General features: G+C 45.6%; 1 protein-coding gene across 2 annotated transcripts in view; it reads right to left on the reverse strand.

Moving 5' to 3' along the window:
• Positions 1–22,779, reverse strand: part of INTS13 (integrator complex subunit 13) — a 560,030-nt gene that overhangs the window by 502,021 nt on the left and 35,230 nt on the right. For both annotated transcript variants that reach the window (XM_029600167.1, XM_029600168.1), the window contains exon 2: positions 1,398–1,629. In XM_029600167.1, the coding sequence (XP_029456027.1) occupies positions 1,398–1,622 (225 nt within the window). In that variant the 5' untranslated portion in view covers positions 1,623–1,629. The remainder of the gene's footprint in view (positions 1–1,397; positions 1,630–22,779) is intronic.

Consider the following 22,779-nt stretch of genomic DNA (forward strand, 5'->3'; position numbering starts at 1 on the left):
CCCTTTCAGCTATGCTTTTTAACATATACATGATACCGCTATGTCATCTTTTAGCAGGATTAGGGATTATTCATTATTTATATGCAGACGACATCCAACTAATTTTACCTATATCCGATAGCCCTGATAAAACTTTTAAACTGGCAGCCATGTATCTAAACATAATTAAACAGCTTTTAACACAAATGGAATTAGTAATCAATATTGATAAAACAATTTATTCATTTAGAAAGAAAGGCCTCGCAGATTATTCAAACATCAATAGTGATTAACGACAATCTAACAGTTAAACTGGCCGATAAGGTACGAGACCTTGGAGTAATAATCGATAATGAGCTAAGTTTAAAACATGTAACACAAAGTGAGAGAACACTACGGGAAACTTAAGATATTAAAATGCCTTAAACCATTACTTAGTCATAAGGACTTTAGAACTATTCTACAGTCCTTAATATTCACCAGTATCGATTATTGTAACTCACTATTATTGGGTCTCCCAGCTTCCACCGTTAGACCATTACAAATTCTACAAAATGCAGCGGCAAGAGTACTAACCAGCAGCAGGAAAAAGGACCACATCACACCAGTATTAGCTGAATTACACTGGCTTCCAGTTGAATACCGCATAAGGTATAAAGTTCTCAGCACATTACACAAACTAATATATGATGAGCATGCTGGCTGGTTTAACACCACAATTCACTTACAGACACCCCAAAGGGCACTACGATCAGCAAACAAAAGATTACTACCAATCCCTTCTGTAAAAACAGCACATCTAATACAGGTCAGGGATAGGGCTATATCACTTGCAGGACCAAAAATATGGAATGTAATGCCGGTAAACCGTAGACTTCAACAAGATTACAAACAATTCAAAAAGGACCTAAAAACTTGGTTATATATACAGGCTTTTAAACAAACGGAAGGTGATCTACAGAGCAAATAGATGCCATGCTCTTACTATTTATGATTTATTTTGTATTTTATTTCCATTTATGCCCTTTTTAATAAATTCTATATTAAGGTAACATTGTTTTAAGTTCTTATATTGATTTTATCATTTTACTATTAATTTGACTTTTTAGTATTATTTTAGTAATAATTTGTATTAGAATTTTGTGATTTTATATTCTTATTGTTCGATTTATAAGCCGTTGTGATGGTATTTCCAAACAACGGTATAAAAAATAACTTGTTAAATAAATAAATATACCTATTGGGAGGTATCCTTTGCTTGTTTGTACATGTTTTAATGGTAATTTGGAGGCATGTTGTCAAACTATAACAAATAAGCAGATCAACATAATTTTTCCTTAAAAAACACCTCAAAAGAGAAGTATAATGTTCCAATTGATTATTTCCGCATTTAAATCTCTTAGAAGCCTTTCACTTACCAGTTTCTTGAAAGGAAATATGTCATACATTATTCGACAATATTCCATGCATGATTCCACAGCACAAGTCCATAGCGATTTAGATATGGGCGCTAGTGGTATGATTCCTTGTGTCCGGTTTTTTGTTAGCATATCGAATTCAACATGTTGTCTGCAGGATTCTGCCATATATGGGCAGTGATCCACAACAAAAACAGTTTTATGGGACTCTGAAAAAAGTTTCATGTTTTTCCTGAAAATAAAAAAAAAGGTTGATTATGTAAATTTGTGAACAAAGTTGCATAGGAAATGATCAAATATTATTCTGCATTTAACAAATTATTCTACAGGTACACATGGGCTGATAAATTTGCAATCCTCAAACCTACTGATTTGGAATTATTCTTAAATCAGCCTTCTGACTGCAGTTTAGATTAAGAATCACTTACTGCAATTCATATGCGAGAAAATGATTTTCTTTGTTCATAAATATGTATGTATTTGTTTAACCTCTTCTATCTTTCTCAAGTAAGCATATTTAAATAAAATTTGGCCATCAACTGGAAGAAAGGGGGTTTATTGGGGAGGGAGGTTTGGAGGGGATTTATTTACAATCAAATAACTATCATCACTGTGTTCTTTCTTTGATTGAAGGGGGAGATTTAAGGACTTATAATTGTGGTTTTTTCATTATATTTGGCATGCATAAAGCAGAGTTGCTTAACTGTAACAGGTGTTCTCCCAGGACAGCAGGATGTTAGTCCTCACAGATGGATGACATCATCAGATGGAGCCCTGCCACGGAACACTTTTGTCAAAGTTTCTAGAACTTTGACTGGCCCACTAAGCATGCCCTGCATGCCACCAACCAAGTGGCCACATGGGGTCCCCCTTCAGTTTCGTTTTATAGCAACAAGCACGAGCGAAAAATAAAATAAGAAAACATCAGCGAACCCAACTCCGAGGCTGCCCTCACTTCGTGCTTCCCAGCTTCCAATCCTTTTTGGAGGATGGAGCCCAGGCCCTCCTGAAACTGCTGTGGCAGGGTCTTCGAGAACCCCTGAACTTGTTTCCAGAGGTTCCTGTTATACTAATTCACGTATAACTGGAATGCAGCTATATGTGCAGTCAGCATAGACCCCTGGAAAACCCTTCGTCCAAGGGCGTCTAAGGCCCTTTGGTCTTTTCCTGGAGAGGCGGAGGAGTGGGGGCAGGTCCTCTTGGCCGATTCCTCCACCACCACCAACTGGTGTGCCAACTGACTCTTTTGAAAACCCAGGGCCTGTAGCACTAGGTATGTAGCATCCGTCTTCTTGTTGACCGGGGGCACAGTACCTGGATGTTCCCACAGACAATAAAAGGAGGTTCAGAAGAACCTCGTGTACCGGGACCACCATCACCTCTTTAGGAGCATCCACAAATTGTAGGACCTCCAACATTTTGTGGCGGGCATCTTCCTCTGTTGACAGCTGGAAGGAATGGTTTCCACCATCTCCCTGACGAAACTGGCAAAGGAGAGATCCTCCGGAGGTGAACGCTGTCTCTCTTCCAGGGGGGGAAGGCTCCGAAAGAAGGTCCTCGGAGGCCTCTGAGGAATGTTCAGAGGTGGCATCCTCCTGTGGATCATAGGCAGCTTCTTCCTCCCGGGCGAAGCCTTTGGGTGAAGGAGGGAGGCTAAACTCCAGGACACAGGGCACAGTTACCGATGGATGGTGCAGTGGCACCGATAGCGGTTGCGCCTGTATCGAGGGCAGCGGGACCTGTAAAAGACGCCGAGGCACCAGGAGGCATGACGGCCTGGGGATGGGCTCCAGCATTGGCGGTTCCAACCGTGGAGATGGGCGCAGAGCCACATCTTCCTCCTCCGAAGAGCCTGGGATCGGGATAGAGACTAGAGGAGGCGCCGGTGGCTGGCTGGGCACCAAGGGGCCTTCCGGTACCAGTTGCGTCGGCATGGTACCGAGCAAGACGTCCAGCTTTTCCAGAAGTGCCAGTATGGAGGGCGTCTGTTCCGATGCCAGTATGGGGGCTGTCGTCAGTGGCAGTTGAAGGCCCCGAAGGGCATTGAGCACTGCCTGCTGGACCACGCGGTCCAGCTCCTCTTGAAACAAGGGTGCATACAAAACCGGCCCTGGAGTAGAAGGCAGGCTATGCTTCACCAGAGTGTCCACGGGGGTCCGTGGAGGCTCGGTGCCTGGCACCAGTATGGGTGGGGAACGCCCTGGGCTCCCAGGTCAAGAGGAGGATGGGGCCTCCTCTCCCTGGGGCCTCTTTGGAGGGGGCTCAGTCGAGGTCGATGCCCCTCCGGTGTCTGTGCCAGCACCGGACGGAGATGACCATTGGCGCCGGTGTCGATGCTTCCCATGGTGCTCGGACCGGTCTTTCTCCAACGCCAAGGACGATGATGCGGAAGTCTTCAAATGCATTGATGCCGGTGAGGGGCGGTCTCCCGCTTCTCGGCAGGGCTTTGATGGGGAAGGTCCCGAGTCAGAGTGATCCCCACGACTCGATGCAACCAGCACCGGAGTCGATGGAGTAGATTGCTTGGACCCAAACAAGTGCTCCATCTTTTCCAGGTGAGCGTGCCGGCCTTTGGGGGTCATCTGAGCACAGCTTGTGCAAAGACGGATGTCATGGAAAGGCCCGTGACACAAGACACAGACGTCGTGTGGATCTGTTATGGACATTGCCCGCGGACACTCCGGGCACTTCCGAAAACCGGTCACCATGACAAAAAGAGGTAAACAGAGAGGTAAACAGCTGGGAACCGACCGCAAAAATGCGAAACAGACTTACCAGATGTCGGCGAAGTCCATGCGCGATGGGGACCCTGAAAAAAATCTTCAAAATATTCCATGTGAGGAAAACCTCTCACAGACCTCCAGTAACCACGAGGCAATCAATGCATGGAAAAAGAGACTGAAGGGGAACCCCATTTGGCCACGGGGTTGGTGGCATGCTCAGTGTGCCAGTCAAAGATCTAGAAATTTTGACAAAAGTGATCCATGACAGGGCTCCATTTGATGATGTCACCCATCTGTGAGGACTACCATCCTGCTTGTCCTGGGAGAAAAACAAATAAGCTAAACAGTTGCTGAAACTTGCTTTTTCTTTTTATTAAACAGTTCTAACAGTTAAATAAAATGGAGGGATTAGGGTGGAGAAAGAAGGAAAAAGTTAAATATCTGTCTATAATGGTTGAAATGTTTGAGCTAAAAAAAACTGAAAAAACTGAAAATGAATAAATTATTTATATGCTATAAGGTTGGTGTACATAAGAAACTATAGTATTTCAAGTGAAAGCAGGTTTGCTTACCATAAACGGTGTTTTCCGTAGATAGCAGATGAATTAGCCATGCTGTCTGGGTATGTCCTCCTTGACACTAGGTGGTGGAGCTCTCCAAGATCACCCACAGTCTTTTGGTGACGTGTTCCCTCCTGCATATTCCCCTGCCTCTTCGAGGCTCCTCAGTCCGTGTCATAGCAAGACGATATGCAATGCTGGAACTGTCCGGGGAGGCGGGAGGGTCAGCATGGCTAATTCATGTGCTATCTACGGAAAACACCGTTTACGGTAAGCAAACCTGCTTTTTTCCATAGATAAGCAGCTGAATTAGCCATGCTGTCTGGGAGTCCCCAGCTTAAGTATTGAGCGTGTTAAGCCATGCGAGTGTTTGTAGGTAAGTTAATCGCTCAATACAGAATAAGAGGCGGACAGTTCTTATAAGTTTGTTGAATTAAAGAAGTGTTCTTTTCAAAGATTATTCGCCTCATCTTTGCATCATCCCCCACCTGTTTGTCTAAGTAGTAGTGGGATGCGAAGGTGTGTAGAAAGGACCATATGGCTGCTTTGCAGATATCCAAGAGAGACACATCATGGAGGTGAGCAACGGAAGCAGCCATCGCACGTACTTGGTGAGCTTTGGGTGTGGAAGATAGGGATTCTGAACGTTTTTTTTATAGCAGAAGTGTATACAGTTAGTAAGCCAGGATGATAACGTTCTGTTGGAAACAAGAAGTCCTGGTGCATTTGGATTGAAACAGAGGATGAGTTGTGAGGCTCTGTTAGTAGAATGAGTACGTTTTTTATAGTATGCAAGAGCACGTTTACAGTCCAATGAATGAAGACGCCACTCGCTGTCATTTGCATGCGGTTTAGGATGGAAAGTTGGTAGGGTTATGGTTTCGTTTAAGTGAAAGGTGGAGATCACTTTAGGAAGAAAATTAGGGCGCGTACGCAGTGTAACCTTGTCATGGTAGAATTCAAGGTAAGGTGAGTAGTGAACCAATGCTTGAAGTTCGCTGATTCGCTTTGCGGACGTGAGGGCGACTAAAAATAGTACCTTCCAGGACAGGTCTCTAGGATGGCAGGTGTCCAGTGGTTCGAAAGGTGGCAGCATAAGTTGTTCCAGAACTGGGTTGACATCCCATGGTACTGGTGGTTTCTTGATCGGGGGTCGTAGATGTGGTAAATCGGGAAACCAGAGAATGACAGGCTATAGATTCTCTGTTGAGGGGAGTGTGATAAGCTGCTTGCGCTGAGATGAACAAGAAGAGAGGCGGTGGACAGACCTTGCGTGTAGAGCAGGTGGAGGTAAGTCAGAAGACGTTCAGGTGCACATGTGAGTGGGTCTATGCCCATGGAGGAACACCAAGCGGCATAACATTTCAATTTGCGCTGATAGCTCAGTCGCGCTGATGGTTTCCTGGATGCAATCAGAATGTCTTCCAGTTGTTGAGAGATGTTTAGTGTTTGGAATGTGAGCCTTTCAATCTCCGTGCAGTGAGATTCAAGGATGCGTGACACAGATGAAGAAGTGAGCCCCCCTGTTGGGTGAGGAGGGTGGGGTCGTTTCCCCAGAGGAATTGGTTTGCAGATTGATAGTTGAATCAGGTAACTGTACCACGGTTGACGTGCTCATGCTAGTGCAATGAGGATTAGATCTGCCTCATCCTCGATGCATCTCTGTACCGTGCGAGCGATTAGAGGGATCAGAGGGAATGCATAAAGGAGCCCTTGAGGCCAATTGAGGAGGAATGCATCCTATAGCAATCGGTGTGCGCTAGGGTATACTGAGCAAAAAAGGTTGACCTTCTTGTTGCGTTCTGTTGCAAAGAGGTCGATCTGGGGTAAACCCCAAATCTAGAAAATCTGATTGGCTACATCTAGATCTAGCTCCCATTCGTGTGGGTGAAAAATTCTACTCAATTTGTCTGCTTTGGAATTGTTGATTCCCAGCAGGTATGTGGCTTGTAGGGAGATTCCTTTCTGTGGGCCCAGTCTAGAATCTCTATCTTTTCTTTGCAAAGGTTCCATGAACCGGACCCTCCTTGCTTGTTTATGTAAAACATCGCTACTTGGTTGTCTGTATGAATCATGACGACATGGTGTCGCAGATTGTGTTCGAAAGCTCGAAGGGCATTCTTGATAGCCCTTAGTTCCAGGAGGTTGATGTGATAATTGCGTTCATGGATGGACCACAATCCCTGAGTCTGTAGGTTGGTAAGATGGGCTCCCCATTCTGTGGTAAGAACTAATTGATGTCGAGGGAGTCTCAGCGGTGAGCCCACTGTCAATGCTGGTGGGGTTATCCACCAGCGAAGGTCTGTGTTCATGTTGGTTGTCAATGTCACTGGAGTGGACAATGGACTTCGGAATTGAGACCACTGATTTTTAGGCCCCATTGTAGACGGATGTGTAGCCTCGTGTGTGGACCACATAGGCGCACGCTGCCATATGATCCAGTATGGTCAAGACTTGACGGGCTGAAGTAGTCGTAAGGCTTAATAGACGCTGGGCTAGTGTAGTGAGAACTAGTGCTCGAGTTTGTGGCAAGAAAGCTTTGTCCTGAATGGTGTCTATAGAAGCTCCAATGAAGTCCAACGTCTGGGCAGGTTAAAGGTACGATTTTTTGTAATATATAAGGAGACCTAGATTGTCTAGGCAAGTGATTGCGCGAACTAAATTGTCTCGTCGGAGAACAGGATTGGGGGCTACTAACAGCCAATCGTCGAGATAAGTGAATACTTGAACCTCCTATCGATGGAGGTGTGCCACCACTATCGCTAGACATTTTGTGAACACTCTGATAGCGGAGGAGAGACCAAAGGGAAGAACCTTGTATTGAAAATGTCTCTCTTCCATCTGAAAACAGAGGTAAGTCCAAGATTTGGTATGCATTGGTATGTGGGCATATGCATCTTTTAGATCTATGGAGCACATCCAATCCTTGGGCTGTAGGAAGAGAAGAATGGATTTGAGAGAAGTCATTTTGAATTTCTCTTTCCATATGTGTTTCTTGAGGGAGCGTAGGTCCAGAATTGGCCGAAGACCTCCAGATTTTTGGGGGATGAGGAAGTATTGTAAATAGAATCCTTTCTGATATCGGGATGGAGGTACCTGTTGTATACAGTGTGGTTGAAGTAGGTGATTGACTTCTTGGAGAAGAATTTCCCGATGAATACTCTGATGTTTGGTGACAACTGTATGCGGGAGAGATGGAGGGGGATGTGAAGTTGAGAAACTATCCATTTCATATTATAGCGAGGACCCATGAATCTGATGTTATGGTGCTCCATTGTGAAAGAAAGTGGGACAGCCGTCCCTCCTACTTTCTGGGTGGGTAGTGGTGACCAGATTAGTCCTAAAAACTTTGTTGGTTTTTGGGTGGTTGAGGGTCTGCAGACTGGTGTGGCTGACTAGGAGCGCGTGGGCACTGACGTGAAGCTGGTTGCTGGTAAGGCTGTTGGCGATTTGTCTGATATTGCTGGGGCCTATAGGTGGTATAAGGACAATATGGAAGTCTAGGGTAAGACTTTTTATACAAACCGAAATGACGTCTAGAAGATGACGTGTCATGCTGTGTCAACGATAGCACTGCTACTTTCTGTTCTTTCAATTTTGCAACAGTTTCTGTGAGTTTATCCCCGAACAGGTTGTCTGGTCGACAGGGAAAATTGGCAAGCTTATCGTGTACCTCATCTCTTATGGCGCTTGCCCTTAACCATGCTAGTCATCTGGCTGCTTCAGTGTTAGCCGTGGTTTTAGCAGAGGTTTGAAATCCCTCGTAAATGGAATATACAAGGTGCCGCAGTCCTTCCTCCATGTTGTGAAATTGTAGTTGGTGGTGTATTGTCTTCTGAACCTTGTTGTAAAATAGGTTTTAAGGTCTGTAGACACTCGAACAGATATTGAGCCACGTAAAATTGGTGGTTTTGAATCTTTGCATTCAGAACTCCTGACTGGAAAGCTCTCTTCGTGAAGACATCGAGACACTTATTGTCCCCTGCCTGGTGGATTATTTGAATGTAATCTGGATTTGCGTGCCTTTTGCATGGCTGACTCAATAACAACCAATGCATGTAGTAGTTGTACGTTTATGTAGAACGCGGAATCTCGCATTCTATATTTTAAGTCGTTTTCCGCTAGGTTGGGGTCGTGGAAAACAGAGTCCCAAGCTTTCTCCAGTACCGATTCCAGCACTGGGTGAGAAGGAAGTGCTGTAGGTTCAGCCGGAGTGTTGAATATTTTTAATATGCCAAACATTACCTGTCTAGGGTCAGGTATCTCTTTTGTTTCTACTCCCAATCGCTGACCCACTTTTTCTAAGAATTGGGAGTATGTAAGATTCTCTGGTGGTGAAACTGGCTCCGGCGGTAATTCTTGTCGGTCAGACGGGTAACCGGTTGATGACCCTGGGGAAGAGGATGAACTAGGAGAATCCACTGGAGAAGGTGACTGTCTCCTAGGTTGTGTTTTTGGTGCTGGGCCAGGTTTAGGCAATGAAGGCATCTCCTCTGGTTCAGTAGGAACTGGCTGGTGTTGCTGCTCAACTAAAGTCAAAAATTGTGACAAGATATTAGTGATCTGTGTAATAGTATCGGAAGCCGAAATTGAAGTGGATGGTTTTGGATCTGGTCTTTGGCCCAACGGCAATAGGGCTGCCCATGTCTGGTCCTCTAGGGTGGCCGACATCTTTCGGTGGGTAGGCAACTTTGGGATGAAGTGGATCCTGCAATATGGATCTGCTGTGGTGATGAGAGGCCGCAGATAGTCTGGAGAAAACTTCGGACAATGGAGAAAAGGATCCAGACAGCTGTGGCGGAGACGGACTATCCTCCAAGTCTATCACTAGCAGTGGGGAAGGACTCCTAGGTCTTTTATGACTGGTTGGTTGTCTTTTATGCTTTTTCGCAGGTTGCGTCGGGAGCTTCGGTGGAAAAAGCTGTGAGCCGGATGGCACCAGTAATGCGTCGGCTGACTTCGGCTTTGACGCAGCGTCGTGAATGCATCGACGCTCCTCCGGCACGTCGATGCATCGGTTTATCCTTTATGCATTGATGCGACAAAGCCATAATTTTTCAATGCTCTCAACGCAGGTTGCATCCGTGGCGCGTCTCCCGCGCCCTGCGTCGATGGGATTTTAGATTTCTTCTTCTCTTTCGGACCTGGAGGGTTCACAGAGGTGGCTCTTCGATGGGCTTGGGCCTTAGGGGTTGTCTTCGGTCCGGAGACTACCTAGCTGAAGCCTCAGAGGGGGCATACGAGCCCGTTGCTTCCTCTCTTGAGTTGGGCGATCCGTGCAGCTCTTTGGCGCTGCGCCCGAGGGGACATATGTTCGCAGGTCCTGCAATTTGCCTGATCATGTTTAGGACTGAGGCAAAGATAACAGAATTGATGTCTGTCAGTTACAGACATGATTTTCCCACAGTCACAAAACTTAAACCCTGGACAAGGCATCTTAAGTTAAAGTGTCCTGTGTGGTAATTCTGTCAAGTTTTTTAGTAATTCTTGTCAGGTTTTTCTCCTCACAACAATTTTCCTCACAAGAGAGAAGAGCTCCGCATGCAGTCAGTCGCGCGGAAAAAAAAACGGACTGAGGAGGCACGGGAATATGCAGGAGGGAACACCTCACCAAAAGACTTTGGGTGATCTTGGAGAGCTCCACCTCCAAGTGGCACAGAGGACGTACCTAGACAGCATGGCTAATTCAGCTACTTATCTATGGAAAAATCATGTGTTATATTCTTTCTAGCTTTCAATGAAAAGTTCAAAGTCTGATGGTTTTTTGAAAATACATATAGTATACAGTTGTGCTCATGAGTTTACATATCCCAGACAGAATTTCTAAAATGTATAGCATTTTAAGAAAACATGAGTGATCAGACAAAACACGTATGTTATTTTTAATGTGTTTCAAATGTAATTATTTTATGCATCACAGAATAGCACAATCATTAAACAAACTACAGCAATAGAGGAAATAATAAAATGGTCCTGTTCAAATGTTTACGTATCCTTAGTTCTTAATATTTTGTACTGCCCCCTTTTGCATCAATGACGGCTTGCAGTCTTTTGTGATAGTTATGAATAAGGCCCTTTATTTTCTCATGTGGTAAAGTTGCCCATTCCTCTTGGCTAAAAGCCTCTAGATCCTGTAAATTCTTTGGTTGACTAGCATGAACTGCATGTTTGAGTTCTTCCTAAAGTGGTTCAATGTTGAGGTCAGGAGACTGTGATGGCCACTCCAGAACCTTCACTTTCTTTTGCTGCAGCCACTAAAGGGTCAACTTGGCTTTATGTTTCAGATCATTGTCATGTTGGAAAATCCAAGTGCGCCCCATGCGCACCTTCCTGGCTGAACACAAATTCTCCAGTATATAAGAGGCTGCATTCATCCTACCATCAATTTTGGCTAAAATTCCTTGTGCTGCTGTAGCTCACACATCTCCAAAACAGCAGAGATCCACCTCTATGTTTCATAGTAGGAATGGTGTTGACTCCTTTCCAAATAGAGTTCAACTTTGGTCTTATCACTCCAAATTATTTTGTTCCAGACGTTTTGAGGCTTCTGTAGGTGCTGTTTTACCATATTCTAAGTGGGTGGTTTTGAGGCGCTGGTACAGCAATGGCTTTTTTTTCTGGCAACTCTCCTGCGCAACTCATTTTGTTCAAGTATCTCCTTATTGTGCATGTTGAAACACCCACACCACCTTGTTTCAGAGAAGCCTGTATTTCAGTAGAATGTGCTTGTGGGTTTTGCTTTGCACCCAACAAATTTTCCTGGTAGTGGTGTCTGAAAACTTTTTTGGTCTAGTTTGATGTTAAACAAACCCATGATTTCCCACTTCTTGACCAGAGTTTGAACAGTATTGATTAGCATATCTTTTTATATCCTTTTCCTGATTTATAAAAGCAAGTTTGTTTACCGTAAATGGTGTTTCCGTAGCTAGCAGGATGAATTAGCCATGCTGTCATGGGAAATGTCCATCAGGCCCGGGAGGCGGAGCTTCTAAAGTGATGTCAGAGCATTGCTCTGAGGCTGCAAGTGGTTTCCCGGGCTCGACTCGACTCTCCTCAGTCTGTGATAAAGCAAGCGTGGTTGTGAAGACGACAGTCGACTGTTCAGGGAGGTGGGTGGGTCAGCATGGTATCCTATCTACGGAAACACCGTTTACAGTAAGCAAACTTGCTTTTTCCCATTGATAGCAGGGCTGAATTAGCCATGCTGTCATGGGAGTCCGAAGCTCCCCAGTACGCTGCATTCAAGTCTTTTAGTCCACATGTGTTGCGGCGTGCTGATGATTATGTGATAGTCGACCCCCGCAGATGACATGGACAATGACTGTAAAAGTGTTCTTCCCAACTTGGCATCTTCCACTGTTTGCTGGTCTAAACAATAGTGAGAAGTGAAGGTGTGGACAGATGCCCAAGTGGCAGCTTTGCAAATGTCCAATGGTGGCACATGTTTATATGGGCTAATGATGTAGCCACCACCTTGGTTTGATGAGCGGTGGGCAGAGAAGGCAGCTTGGACTGTCTTTTATCATAGCAGAAAAGTATGCATTGAGTAATCCAGCTAGATATAGTACGTTTAGCTACAGGAAGCCCCGGAGCATTTGGGTTAAAAGAGACGAACAGTTGCGACGTTCGATTGGGTGAGTGGATCCGCTGTTTATAGTAAGCCAATGCCCGCTTTCAGTCTAGTGTATGCAGAAGTTTCTCTCTTTCATTCTGGTGTGGTTTGGGACAGAACGTCGGCAGTTAGATGGATTGGTTCAGGAGAAATTGTGATACCACCTTTGGTAGAAAAGTCAGGTACTTTCGTAATAGCACCTTCTAATGATAGAACTGAAGGTATGGGCTATAGTGCACCAAAGCTTGTAGCTCACTAACTCTACGAGCTGAAGTGACTGCAACCAAGAAGACCATCTTCCAGGTTACAAATTTTATGTGAGCGGAATCCATGGGTTCGAAAGGCGGCAGCATGAGTTGTTCCAGGACCAGGTTGAGATTCCATGGTACGGGGGGTTTTTGAGGCTGGGGGGCGAAGGGGAGTGAGCCCACGGAGAAAACGCGAGACCATCGGGTGAAGAGAAATAGGTTGACCGTCATGCAGCCTGTGGAAAATTGCGATCGCACTAAGATGAACCCTGACCGAAGCTGTGGCAAGAACTGCGATTTATAAGGTATGCAGGTAAGCTAACAACACGTCCGGGGCACAGGTGAGCGGGTCTGTCCCTTTGGATTCGCACCACTTGGAGTATTGCTTTCACTTCAGTTGATAATTACGTCGTGTGGACGGTTTTCGGGAGGCCAAGATCACGTCCTGTACGGAGATTTAAAATCCTTGTTCAGATAGGAAGATCCTCTCAACATCTACGCTGTTAGATGTAAGGATGCGTGTAGTGGGTGAAGGAGGGAACCTCTTCCTGTGACAGGAGATCCTCTCGGTTTGGTAACTGGAATGGTTCATCCGTGGACAGCTGTAGAAGGTGCATGTACCATGGTTGTTGTGGCTAGGCTGGTGCTACTAGGATCAGGTTCACGCCATCTTACATGCATTTTTGCAGGGTTCAGGTGATGAGAAGAATTGGAGGAAACGCATACATTAATGACTCTGTCCATGGAATCAGAAAAGCTTCCTGGGCATCCTTGTGTGGGCTCTGCCACACGGAGCAGAACCAAGTCACTTTCCAGTTGGACTCCGTGGTGAAGAGGTCTATCGTTGGTCTGCCCCACTGGCGGAAGTTGGCTTCCGCTACTACGGAGTTGAGGGACCATTCGTGAGGGTGAAACACTTGGCTCAATCTGTCTTCCCGGGTGTTGGATATGCCCGGCAGGTAGGTTGCCTGCAACTGAATGGAATGGCGGTTGGCCCATAGTAGTATGGTGAGGGCTTCCCGGCAGAGGACCCATGAGCCCGATCCCCCTGTTTGTTGATGTAAAACATGGCGACCTGGTTGTCCATGTAGACCATGACGCGATGACCTTGAAGATGGGAGACAAAGGTTCGCAACGCGTATATCGCATCGCTCGTAGCTCCAGGTGATTGATTTGAAATAATTGCTCCTGTCGGGTCCAGAGGTCTTGTGTCTGCAAGTGGTTTAGATGCACTCCCCAGCCCTTGCGGGAGGCATCCGTGGTGAGGACCGCATTGTGAGGTAAGATTAAAAAGGGAGCTCCCCTGGAGATTTTTTGTAGCCACCAATCCAGTTCTCTGGACATGGTTGCTGTCAAGGACACTCTCGACGTTAAGGGTTGAGAATGTTGCCTCCATTGTCGTTTGAGATCCCATTGAATGTGTCTCATGTGCAGTCTGGTATTTGACACTACGTGAATTGATGCTGCCATATGTCCCAAGATTGTTAAAACTTGGCGAGCTGAAAACGACTTTGTGAGCTGAAGTCGTCTGAATATTTGACGCAGGGTGAGTCTCCTATCATGTGGCAGGAAGACCCTGTGTTTGGCTGTGTCCAATATGGCCCCTATAAACTGAATTTGTTGAGTGGGTTGCAGTTTGGACTTTTGGTAGTTGATGATCAGTCCTAATTGGTTGAGACAATGAATCATGTCTTGGAGATTTTGTCGTAGCGTGTTGGGGCTGGACGCCACCAGTAGCCAGTCGTCGAGATAGGGAAATATTATTATCCCTTGCTGACGGAGGAACGGCACCACCACTGCCATACACTTGGTGAACACTCTGGGTGCTGTTGAGAGACCAAAGGGAAGTACTTTTTATTGAAAGTGCTGGCCATGGACTCCTCCAGGAGAGGAGCCAACTGTTCCAGTGCAGATAAGATACTAGTTTTTGGAAATACTGCTCTGTGTTTCATAATCCCTTTTTATTCTAGTATTATAATCTGTGGTTCCTTGATATTGGTTTGATTCTGTGTAGAAAACTGCTCTGTGATTTCAAATCCCTTTCTATTCCAGTGTTGTATACTAATCAGTTTGGTTTCTTGATTATATTGTATACTAATCTGTTTGGTTTCTTGATATTAGATTGTTGTAAGATTCAAAAAAGCCACAAAAAAAAAAAGAAAAAAATTCCCAGTATCCCTCTAATTGTATAACTGTTATATAATCTGTTCCAAATTGGGATATAAGTGCTGTGGGATCCTTTTACTAGCTAAAGGACAAGTAAACTTTCAGAAAGTGTCTTGCCCTACCCAGCTTGACCTAGGTATAAACTGTTTAACTCCCTCCCACCCTACCCCTCTGCCCACCCACCCCTAGGTTTGTATTTCTAATGTAGTCATCCTAACTTCATAATAGGCAACCAGATAAATTAGTAAATTGATTATTCCTTAGGTGCACCAATCAAATAACTTACCTAAATGAGTACTATTCAATGCAACTGCTGTGGAGCCTTTATATTGAGGGTAATCATATGGAAACTTAAGGCTTGCCCCTTTTGTTCAAAACTCTCTACCTTGGAAAAGGAGCTGGATGACTTTAAAGCTGAATTAGCTTCAATAAAGAGAGTCTCAGCCACGGTACATTATTCAGGAAATAATTTCCACTTACCACTGAATAACCAAAACTCAAGAAAAAAGAGATTTACCGTGGGCTCAGGTAGGATAAGACCTGTAACCCACAGACACCCATTATTGAAAGCTGTGCAACCCACAACTCTATCCCACCACTCACACAGGCCATTAAGGAACTTTAAAAGTATTTCAGTGGGCTCTGGTAGAATAAGACCTGTGTTCCGTAGACACACACTGTATCAAGTGCAACAAGTACAAAATGCCTTCTCTGTATTAAATTCTGAAGAAGTCCTTGAGAAAAAGATTGAAATGTTATCGGAAAAGAGAGAAAAAACCCAATGCATACAGAAATTCCGAATCAGAAACCAAACGAAAAAGCTCACAGTGATGGATGATTCTGTCATCAGAGGCATTAATATCTTCCCTTGCACAAATGCAAAGAGAAAAGTGAATAACAAACCTCAACTAAATAGGTCACAAAAGGAGTCCAGGAACAGCAGTAAACTGAGCAAAGAAAGCTGGAAAGCTATGAGCACAAATGCTCGTAGTTTGGGTAATAAAATCCCAGAGCTGCAAGCCCTAATGGTGGAGGCGGACTTGGACATTGTTGCTGTCACGGAAACATGGTTTACGGAATATCATGACTGGGATACGGCAATACCAGGCTATAACTTGTTAAGGAAGGACAGAGAGGATAGGAAAGGGGGAGGAGTGGCTCTATATGTCAGAAACAATATCCAAGCATCTGAGCTGCAAGGAAGATGGGGCAAAGAAGAAGCACTATGGGCAGACTTAAAAAAAGATGGGGCATCCATTTTTATTGGAGTGGTTTACAGGCCTCCAAACCAAAAGGAAGAGCTGGACAGAGATCTGATTGAAGACATCCACAGGATAGCAAAGAAAGGAGAAGTGGTGATCGTTGGAGACTTTAATATGCCAGATGTAGACTGGAGAATCCCATCTGCAGAATCTAAAAATAGTAGAGAAATAGTAGATGCCCTGCAAGTAGCTTTATTCAAACAAATGGTAATGGAACCCACGAGAGAAGGAGCTATACTCGACTTAGTGCTCACTAATGGAGATAATGTCTCAGACGTCCAGGTGGGTGCCCACCTCAGCACCAGTGATCATCAAACGGTATGGTTTAATATCACAAAAAGGACACGAAAAAGAAGCACAAAAACCCAAGTTTTGATGTTCAAAAACACAGACTTTGATGAAATGGGGAAGTACCTGGAGGAAGAACTAAAAGGCTGGGAAAACGAGAGAGATGTGGATCAACAGTGGACCAATCTAAAAGGAGCAATCACCAAGGCAACTAATCTATATGTTAGAAAAGTAAAGAAAAGCAAAAGAAAAATGAAACCTATCTGGTTCTCAAAGGAGGTGGCTGACAAAATAAAGGCTAAAAGAACAGCATTCAAGAAATATAAAAGATCCCAAAAGGAGGAACACAAAGAAGAATATCTGGTAGAACTGAGGGAGACGAAGAAATTAATCAAGATGGCAAAAAGTCAAGCAGAAGAGAGGATTGCCAAAGAGGTAAAGAGTGGTAACAAAACATTTTTCAGATATATCAGTGAAAAGAGAAAAGTTCAAAATGGTATAGTGAAATTGAAAGGTGGAAAGGATCAATGCGTGGAGAGAGACGAAGAAATGGCAGAAATATTAAATGAATACTTCAGTTCTGTGTTCACTAAAGAGGACCCTGGAGAAGGACCGACACTAGTTAACAAGAAACTGGAGGGGAATGGAGTAGATGTAACTCCATTTACAGTAGAAAATGTATGGGAAGAGCTGGTGAAACTGAAAGTGGACAAAGCCATGGGGCCTGATGAAGTTCATCCCAGAATACTGAGGGAGCTCAGAGATGTGCTGGCAGGTCCGCTGTGTGACCTATTCAATAGATCCCTAGAAACGGGAGTGGTGCCGAATGATTGGAGGAGAGCGGTGGTGGTCCCGCTTCACAAGAGTGGGAACAGAGAAGAGGCTGGTAACTACAGACCGGTTAGCCTCACTTCGGTGGTGGGAAAAGTAATGGAGTCACTGTTGAAAGAGAGAATAGTGAACTATCTACAGTCGGGAGAATTGCTGGACCAGAGGCAGCATGGATTCACCATTGGAAGATCCTGTCAGACAAATCTGATTGACTTTTTTGACTGGGTAACCAAGGAATTGGATCGAGGAAGAGCACTCGATGTCATCTACTTGGATTTCAGCAAAGCTTTTGACACTGTCCCGCACAGGAGACTGGTGAATAAAATGAGAAGCTTAGGAGTGAGTGCCGAGGTGGTGGCCTGGATTGCAAACTGGTTGACGGACAGAAGACAATGTGTGATGGTAAATGGAACTCTCTCTGAAGAGAGAGCGGTTTTAAGCGGTGTACCGCAGGGATCAGTGTTGGGACCGGTCCTTTTCAATATCTTTGTGAGCGACATTGCGGAAGGGATAGAAGGTAAGGTATGTCTTTTTGCGGATGACACTAAGATCTGCAACAGAGTGGACACGCCGGAAGGAGTGGAGAGAATGAGACGGGATTTAAGGAAGATGGAAGAGTGGTCGAAGACATGGCAGCTGACATTCAATGCCAAGAAGTGCAAAGTCATGCATATGGGGAGTGGAAATCCGAATGAACTGTATTCGATGGGGGGAGAAAGGCTGATGTGCACGGAGCAGGAGAGAGACCTTGGGGTGATGGTGTCTAATGATCTGAAGTCGGCGAAACAATGTGACAAGGCGATAGCTAAAGCCAGAAGAATGCTGGGCTGCATAGAGAGAGGAATATCGAGTAAGAAAAGGGAAGTGATTATCCCCTTGTACAGGTCCTTGGTGAGACCTCACCTGGAGTATTGTGTTCAGTTCTGGAGACCGTATCTCCGAAGAGACAGAGACAAGATGGAGGCGGTCCAGAGAAGGGTGACCAAAAAGGTGGAAGGTCTTCATCAAATGACTTATGAGGAGAGATTGAAGAATCTAAATATGTACACCCTGGAGGAAAGGAGGAGCAGAGGTGATATGATACAGACTTTCAGATACTTGAAAGGTTTTAATGATCCAATGACAACGACAAACCTTTTCCATAGGAAAAAAATCAGCAGAACCAGGGGTCACGATTTGAAGCTCCAGGGAGGAAGATTCAGAACCAATGTCAGGAAGTATTTCTTCACGGAGAGGGTGGTGGATGCCTGGAATGCCCTTCCGAAGGAAGTGGTGAAGACCAGAACTGTGAAGGACTTCAAAGGGGCGTGGGATAAACACTGTGGATCCATAAAATCAAGAGGCCGTCAATAAAGAGTGGGTGGCTCACCAGAATGACGGCTACTGCCTGGAGATAATACCCTTATTCAATAAACATACACATGGTTACTGTGACTCCAACATCACTCTAAGCTACAACAGCAAGAGGAAATGTGGAAAAAAGGATTCGCACTCACAAAGTGGGGAGTAGCTGGCTTGTTACGGCGGTTACTACCCCAAACCAAATAAGCCTGATACTTCACTTTCAATACATATCCAGCATAGCTCTCTGCTTCAACGGCAGGGGAGAAGAAAAACTGATACTTCACGCATAGCTCTCTGCTTCAACGGCAGGGGAGAAGAAAAACTGATACTTCACGCATATCCAGCATAGCTCTCTGCTTCAACGGCAGGGGAGAAGAAAAAAGGATTCACACTCACAAAGCGGGGAGTAGCTGGCTTGTTACGGCGGTTACTACCCCAAACCAAATAAGCCTGATACTTCACTTTCAATGCATATCCTGCTTCAACCGCAGGGGAGAAGAAAAACTGATACTTCACGCATATCCAGCATAGCTCCCTGCTTCAACGGCAGGGGAGAAGAAAAACAACCAATAAGGGCTGAATAACACAGTCTGGGTAAAACAAATAAACATGGGTGTAGCTTGCTTATTGCGGCGGTTACTACCCCTACTACCCCTAACTAATCAAGCTTGATATTTCACTTGGTTGCAGCTCCATCACTGCTCTCTACATTAATGGTGGGGGTGGAAGGGAAATAGAACCAAAGAGCTAAGAGAAACAGATAAGTATGAGAAAAAAATGTGAAGCTTGCTGGGCAGACTGGATGGGCTGTTTGGTCTTCTTCTGCCGTCATTTCTATGTTTCTATGTTTCTATGAAAGGATAGGTATTGCCAGGAGGAAGGGTGCATTGGGATATGAGTATATGCATCCTTGAGGTCTATGGAGCACATCCAAGCTTTGGGTGGAATTAGGGGCAAAATGGACTTGAGAGAGATCATTTTGAATTTCTCCTTGACTATGAATTTGTTGAGTTCTCTTAGATCCAAGATCGGCTGGAGAGTCCCGGATTTCTTGGTTATGAGTAAGTATGGGGACTAGAAATCCATGTCGTGGGTTGATGGAGGGAGGCGGCGAATTGCTTGTTGTTGTAGCAAAGCGGATACCTCCTCCTCTAATTGTGTGATGTTTGATCTGGTCCCTTTGGATGTTAACTGAGGGAGGGGTGGTGGGCGCAGGAACTGAATCCGATATCCCCAGCGGACAATATCCAACACCCACTGATCCAATGTTATGTACTCCCATTGTTGGATGTGGGATGTTATTCCCCCCGCTAATACCCATTGTGATGGTGGCGAGGCTATGTCTAAAAAGAGGGGTTGGGTTTCTATGGTGCCGCCGGTGTTTGTGGTCGTTGTGCTCGCTGACGACCCCTACAGTTTTGGTTCTGTTGGCCTTGTGGCAGAGGTTGATAAGGTGGCGGACGGTATGATGCGTATGGACGATATGGCCGTCTTTGGAATGGCTGTCATCTTGGTGGGATATAATATCCATGGGACGAAGGGTATGAGTGTGGAGTGGTGAGGGACTGTACCGCCACGGACTGCTCCTTGAGTTGAGCTACCATTTCCTGAAATTTGGAGCCAAAAGAGATTGTCGCCCTTACAGGGTAGGTTGGCCAATTTGTCATGGACGTCTGATCTGATCGTACTGGAGCGGAGCCATGCTACATATCATGCGGCAATCGCAGCAGCGAATGCTCTAGAGGAAGTCTCGAAACCTTTGTATACTGTACACAGTAAATGCCATATGGCTTCTTCAATGTCTTATACCAGGGCAGGACCCGCGGTTGTTTGAGCCTGTGATTCAGAGCAATCCTTAATGCGTTGTATACATTCATAAAGCTACTGTAAAATGTAGAATTGGTGATGTTTATGCAGGCTGCTAGCATGGTTGCTTGGAAAGTTCACTTTGCAAAGTCGTCCAAAGACTTCAGGTCCCAGCCCGGTGGAGTTGATGACTGGAGTCTGGATTTCTTGGCCTTGGCCATCACGGATTCCACTACCAGCGAAGCATGGGTTAACTGCGGTGAAATGTAGTAGGGGATTTTTGCATTTTGAATTTGAGGTCTGTTTTTCTCGACACTGCAGGTAGGGAAAAAGGTGTTTCCCAAGATCTTTCTAGGACGTTATCCAATATTGTGTGTGCCGGCAATGCTGTCGGTTCGGCGGGGAGATCAAAGATCTTCAACAACCCTAGGGTTACAGCCCTAGGATCCTGTACCCTCTGAATATTCAAATTGAGTACCTTACCCATCTTTTCCAAAAACTTAGGATAGGCAAGATCTTCAGGCAGAGAATAGGGTTCTGCGGGTTCCTCTGCCGGATCAGAAGGATATCCCATGGATGAGCCTGGTGATGTAGCAGGGTCACCTGGCGAGAGAAGTTGGAACAGAGGATTCTGAGGTGAGGGTACCGGCACCTGTACCTCAGATGGTACCCGGGTTGGCAGCGAGGTTGGACGTGTCGGTGTGGAGTGCACCGATGTTTGTGGAGACTGCGGTCCCGTATCTGGGGACGTAGCTGAAAGCTGGAAGTAAGTTTGCATGATTTCAAAAAATCCGGACAACGCCTGTGATAAATTGATAAATGCTTCTTGCGTTTACAGAGGCATGGGTGGGTGTTGTAGTGTCACAGGATGCAGTACTGCCCCTAGGAGGATATCAGAGTCTGGAGCCGGTCTGTGACATTTCCAAGTGTGAAGGCTTTCCGACACCTTGCGTCGTTTGGAAATTGGTTCTGCAGCACATCCCCTGTGGTCTGGTGTTTGGAGGCAGAGGACATGTCCAAATACACTTTAAGAGACAAAGAAGATGAAGGGGAATGAGGAGATGGTATGGAAACCAAGTCTTCTTCCGATGTAGTCGAAGAGGCTGGTGGATCCAAGTCCAAAGACAACCCAGTATGACCTTGTGAAGTGTGGTGGCCCACCCTAGGGTGGGGGTTGGGCGAGTGGCATCCCTCACAAATCTTGCCTCACAAATCTGCTTCACTTTTTTGAAGAAGTTAATAAACATGTGGATAAAGGTGAACCGGTAGATATAGTATACTTGGATTTTCAGAAGGCGTTTGACAAAGTTCCTCATGAGAAGCTTCTAGGAAAAGTAAAAAGTCATGGAGAAGGGCTACCAAAATGATAAGGGGAATGGAACAACTCCCCTATGAGGAAAGACTAAAGAGGTTAGGACTTTTCAGCTTGGAGAAGAGACGACTGAGGGGGGATATGATAGAGGTGTTTAAAATCATGAGAGGTCTAGAACGAGTAGATGTGAATCGGTTATTTACTCTTTCGGATAGTAGAAAGACTAGGGGACACTTCATGAAGTTAGCATGGGGCACATTTAAAACTAATCGGAGAAAGTTCTTTTTTACTCAACGCACAATTAAACTCTGGAATTTGTTGCCAGAGGATGTGGTTAGTGCAGTTAGTATAGCTGTGTTTAAAAAAGGATTGGATAAGTTCTTGGAGGAGAAGTCCATTACCTGCTATTAAGTTCACTTAGAGAATAGCCACTGCCATTAGCAATGGTAACATGGAATAGACTTAGTATTTGGGTACTTGCCAGGTTCTTATGGACTGGATTGGCCACTGTTGGAAACAGGATGCTGGGCTTGATGGACCCTTGGTCTGACCCAGTATGGCATTTTCTTATGTTCTTATGTTCTCATCCCTTTTCTTCTTCTTTCTGGGCAGGGTGGATAATAGCGTCGATGACCGCGACGCATTTCCAGTGGTGGATGGCAAGTGCGTCGACAGTGTCACCTCCTCTGGTGAGGTGGACACAATATGCGTCATTTTGCGTTGATGCGTCAAAGGGATGGTCTCTATGGCACCCCTATCTGCGCCGTTGAAGCCTGCGTCGGCTGATGTGCGTCGTGGTCGACGCATGGCACAGTCTCTTTTTATCAGTCCGCTTCGGCGAGTGCGCCAGTGGCTGAGGCGGCGCCCCTGGCATCGGCGGTGTCACGTTGATCCCTGAGGGGCTTGATGCTTCACAGACTTTGGCGCCAGTGGTTCTCGCGTCCCCAGTTCCGGTGGCGGGCGCCCCTGTGACACAGACGACACTTCTCGGCGCCGGGCTTTGGTTTGGGCCTGGTCTCAGCCTCGAAACGCATCCAGCCGACTCTTCTGCCCCTGTTCACCTCCAGGCCTGGAGGTGGAGGGTTCCATGGAGGCTGCTCGATGCAGCGGAGGGGGCGCCGCAGGCTGGGCTCGGAGAGGATCTAGCTTCAGATGGGGGAGCGTAGGATCCTCCGCGGCAGTTTCAGCGCCAGGAGTTTGTCCACCCTTTGCCTGCGCGCCCTCGGGAAC

This window comes from Rhinatrema bivittatum, chromosome 4 (assembly GCF_901001135.1).
Source record: "Rhinatrema bivittatum chromosome 4, aRhiBiv1.1, whole genome shotgun sequence".
Classification (NCBI taxonomy): domain Eukaryota; kingdom Metazoa; phylum Chordata; class Amphibia; order Gymnophiona; family Rhinatrematidae; genus Rhinatrema; species Rhinatrema bivittatum.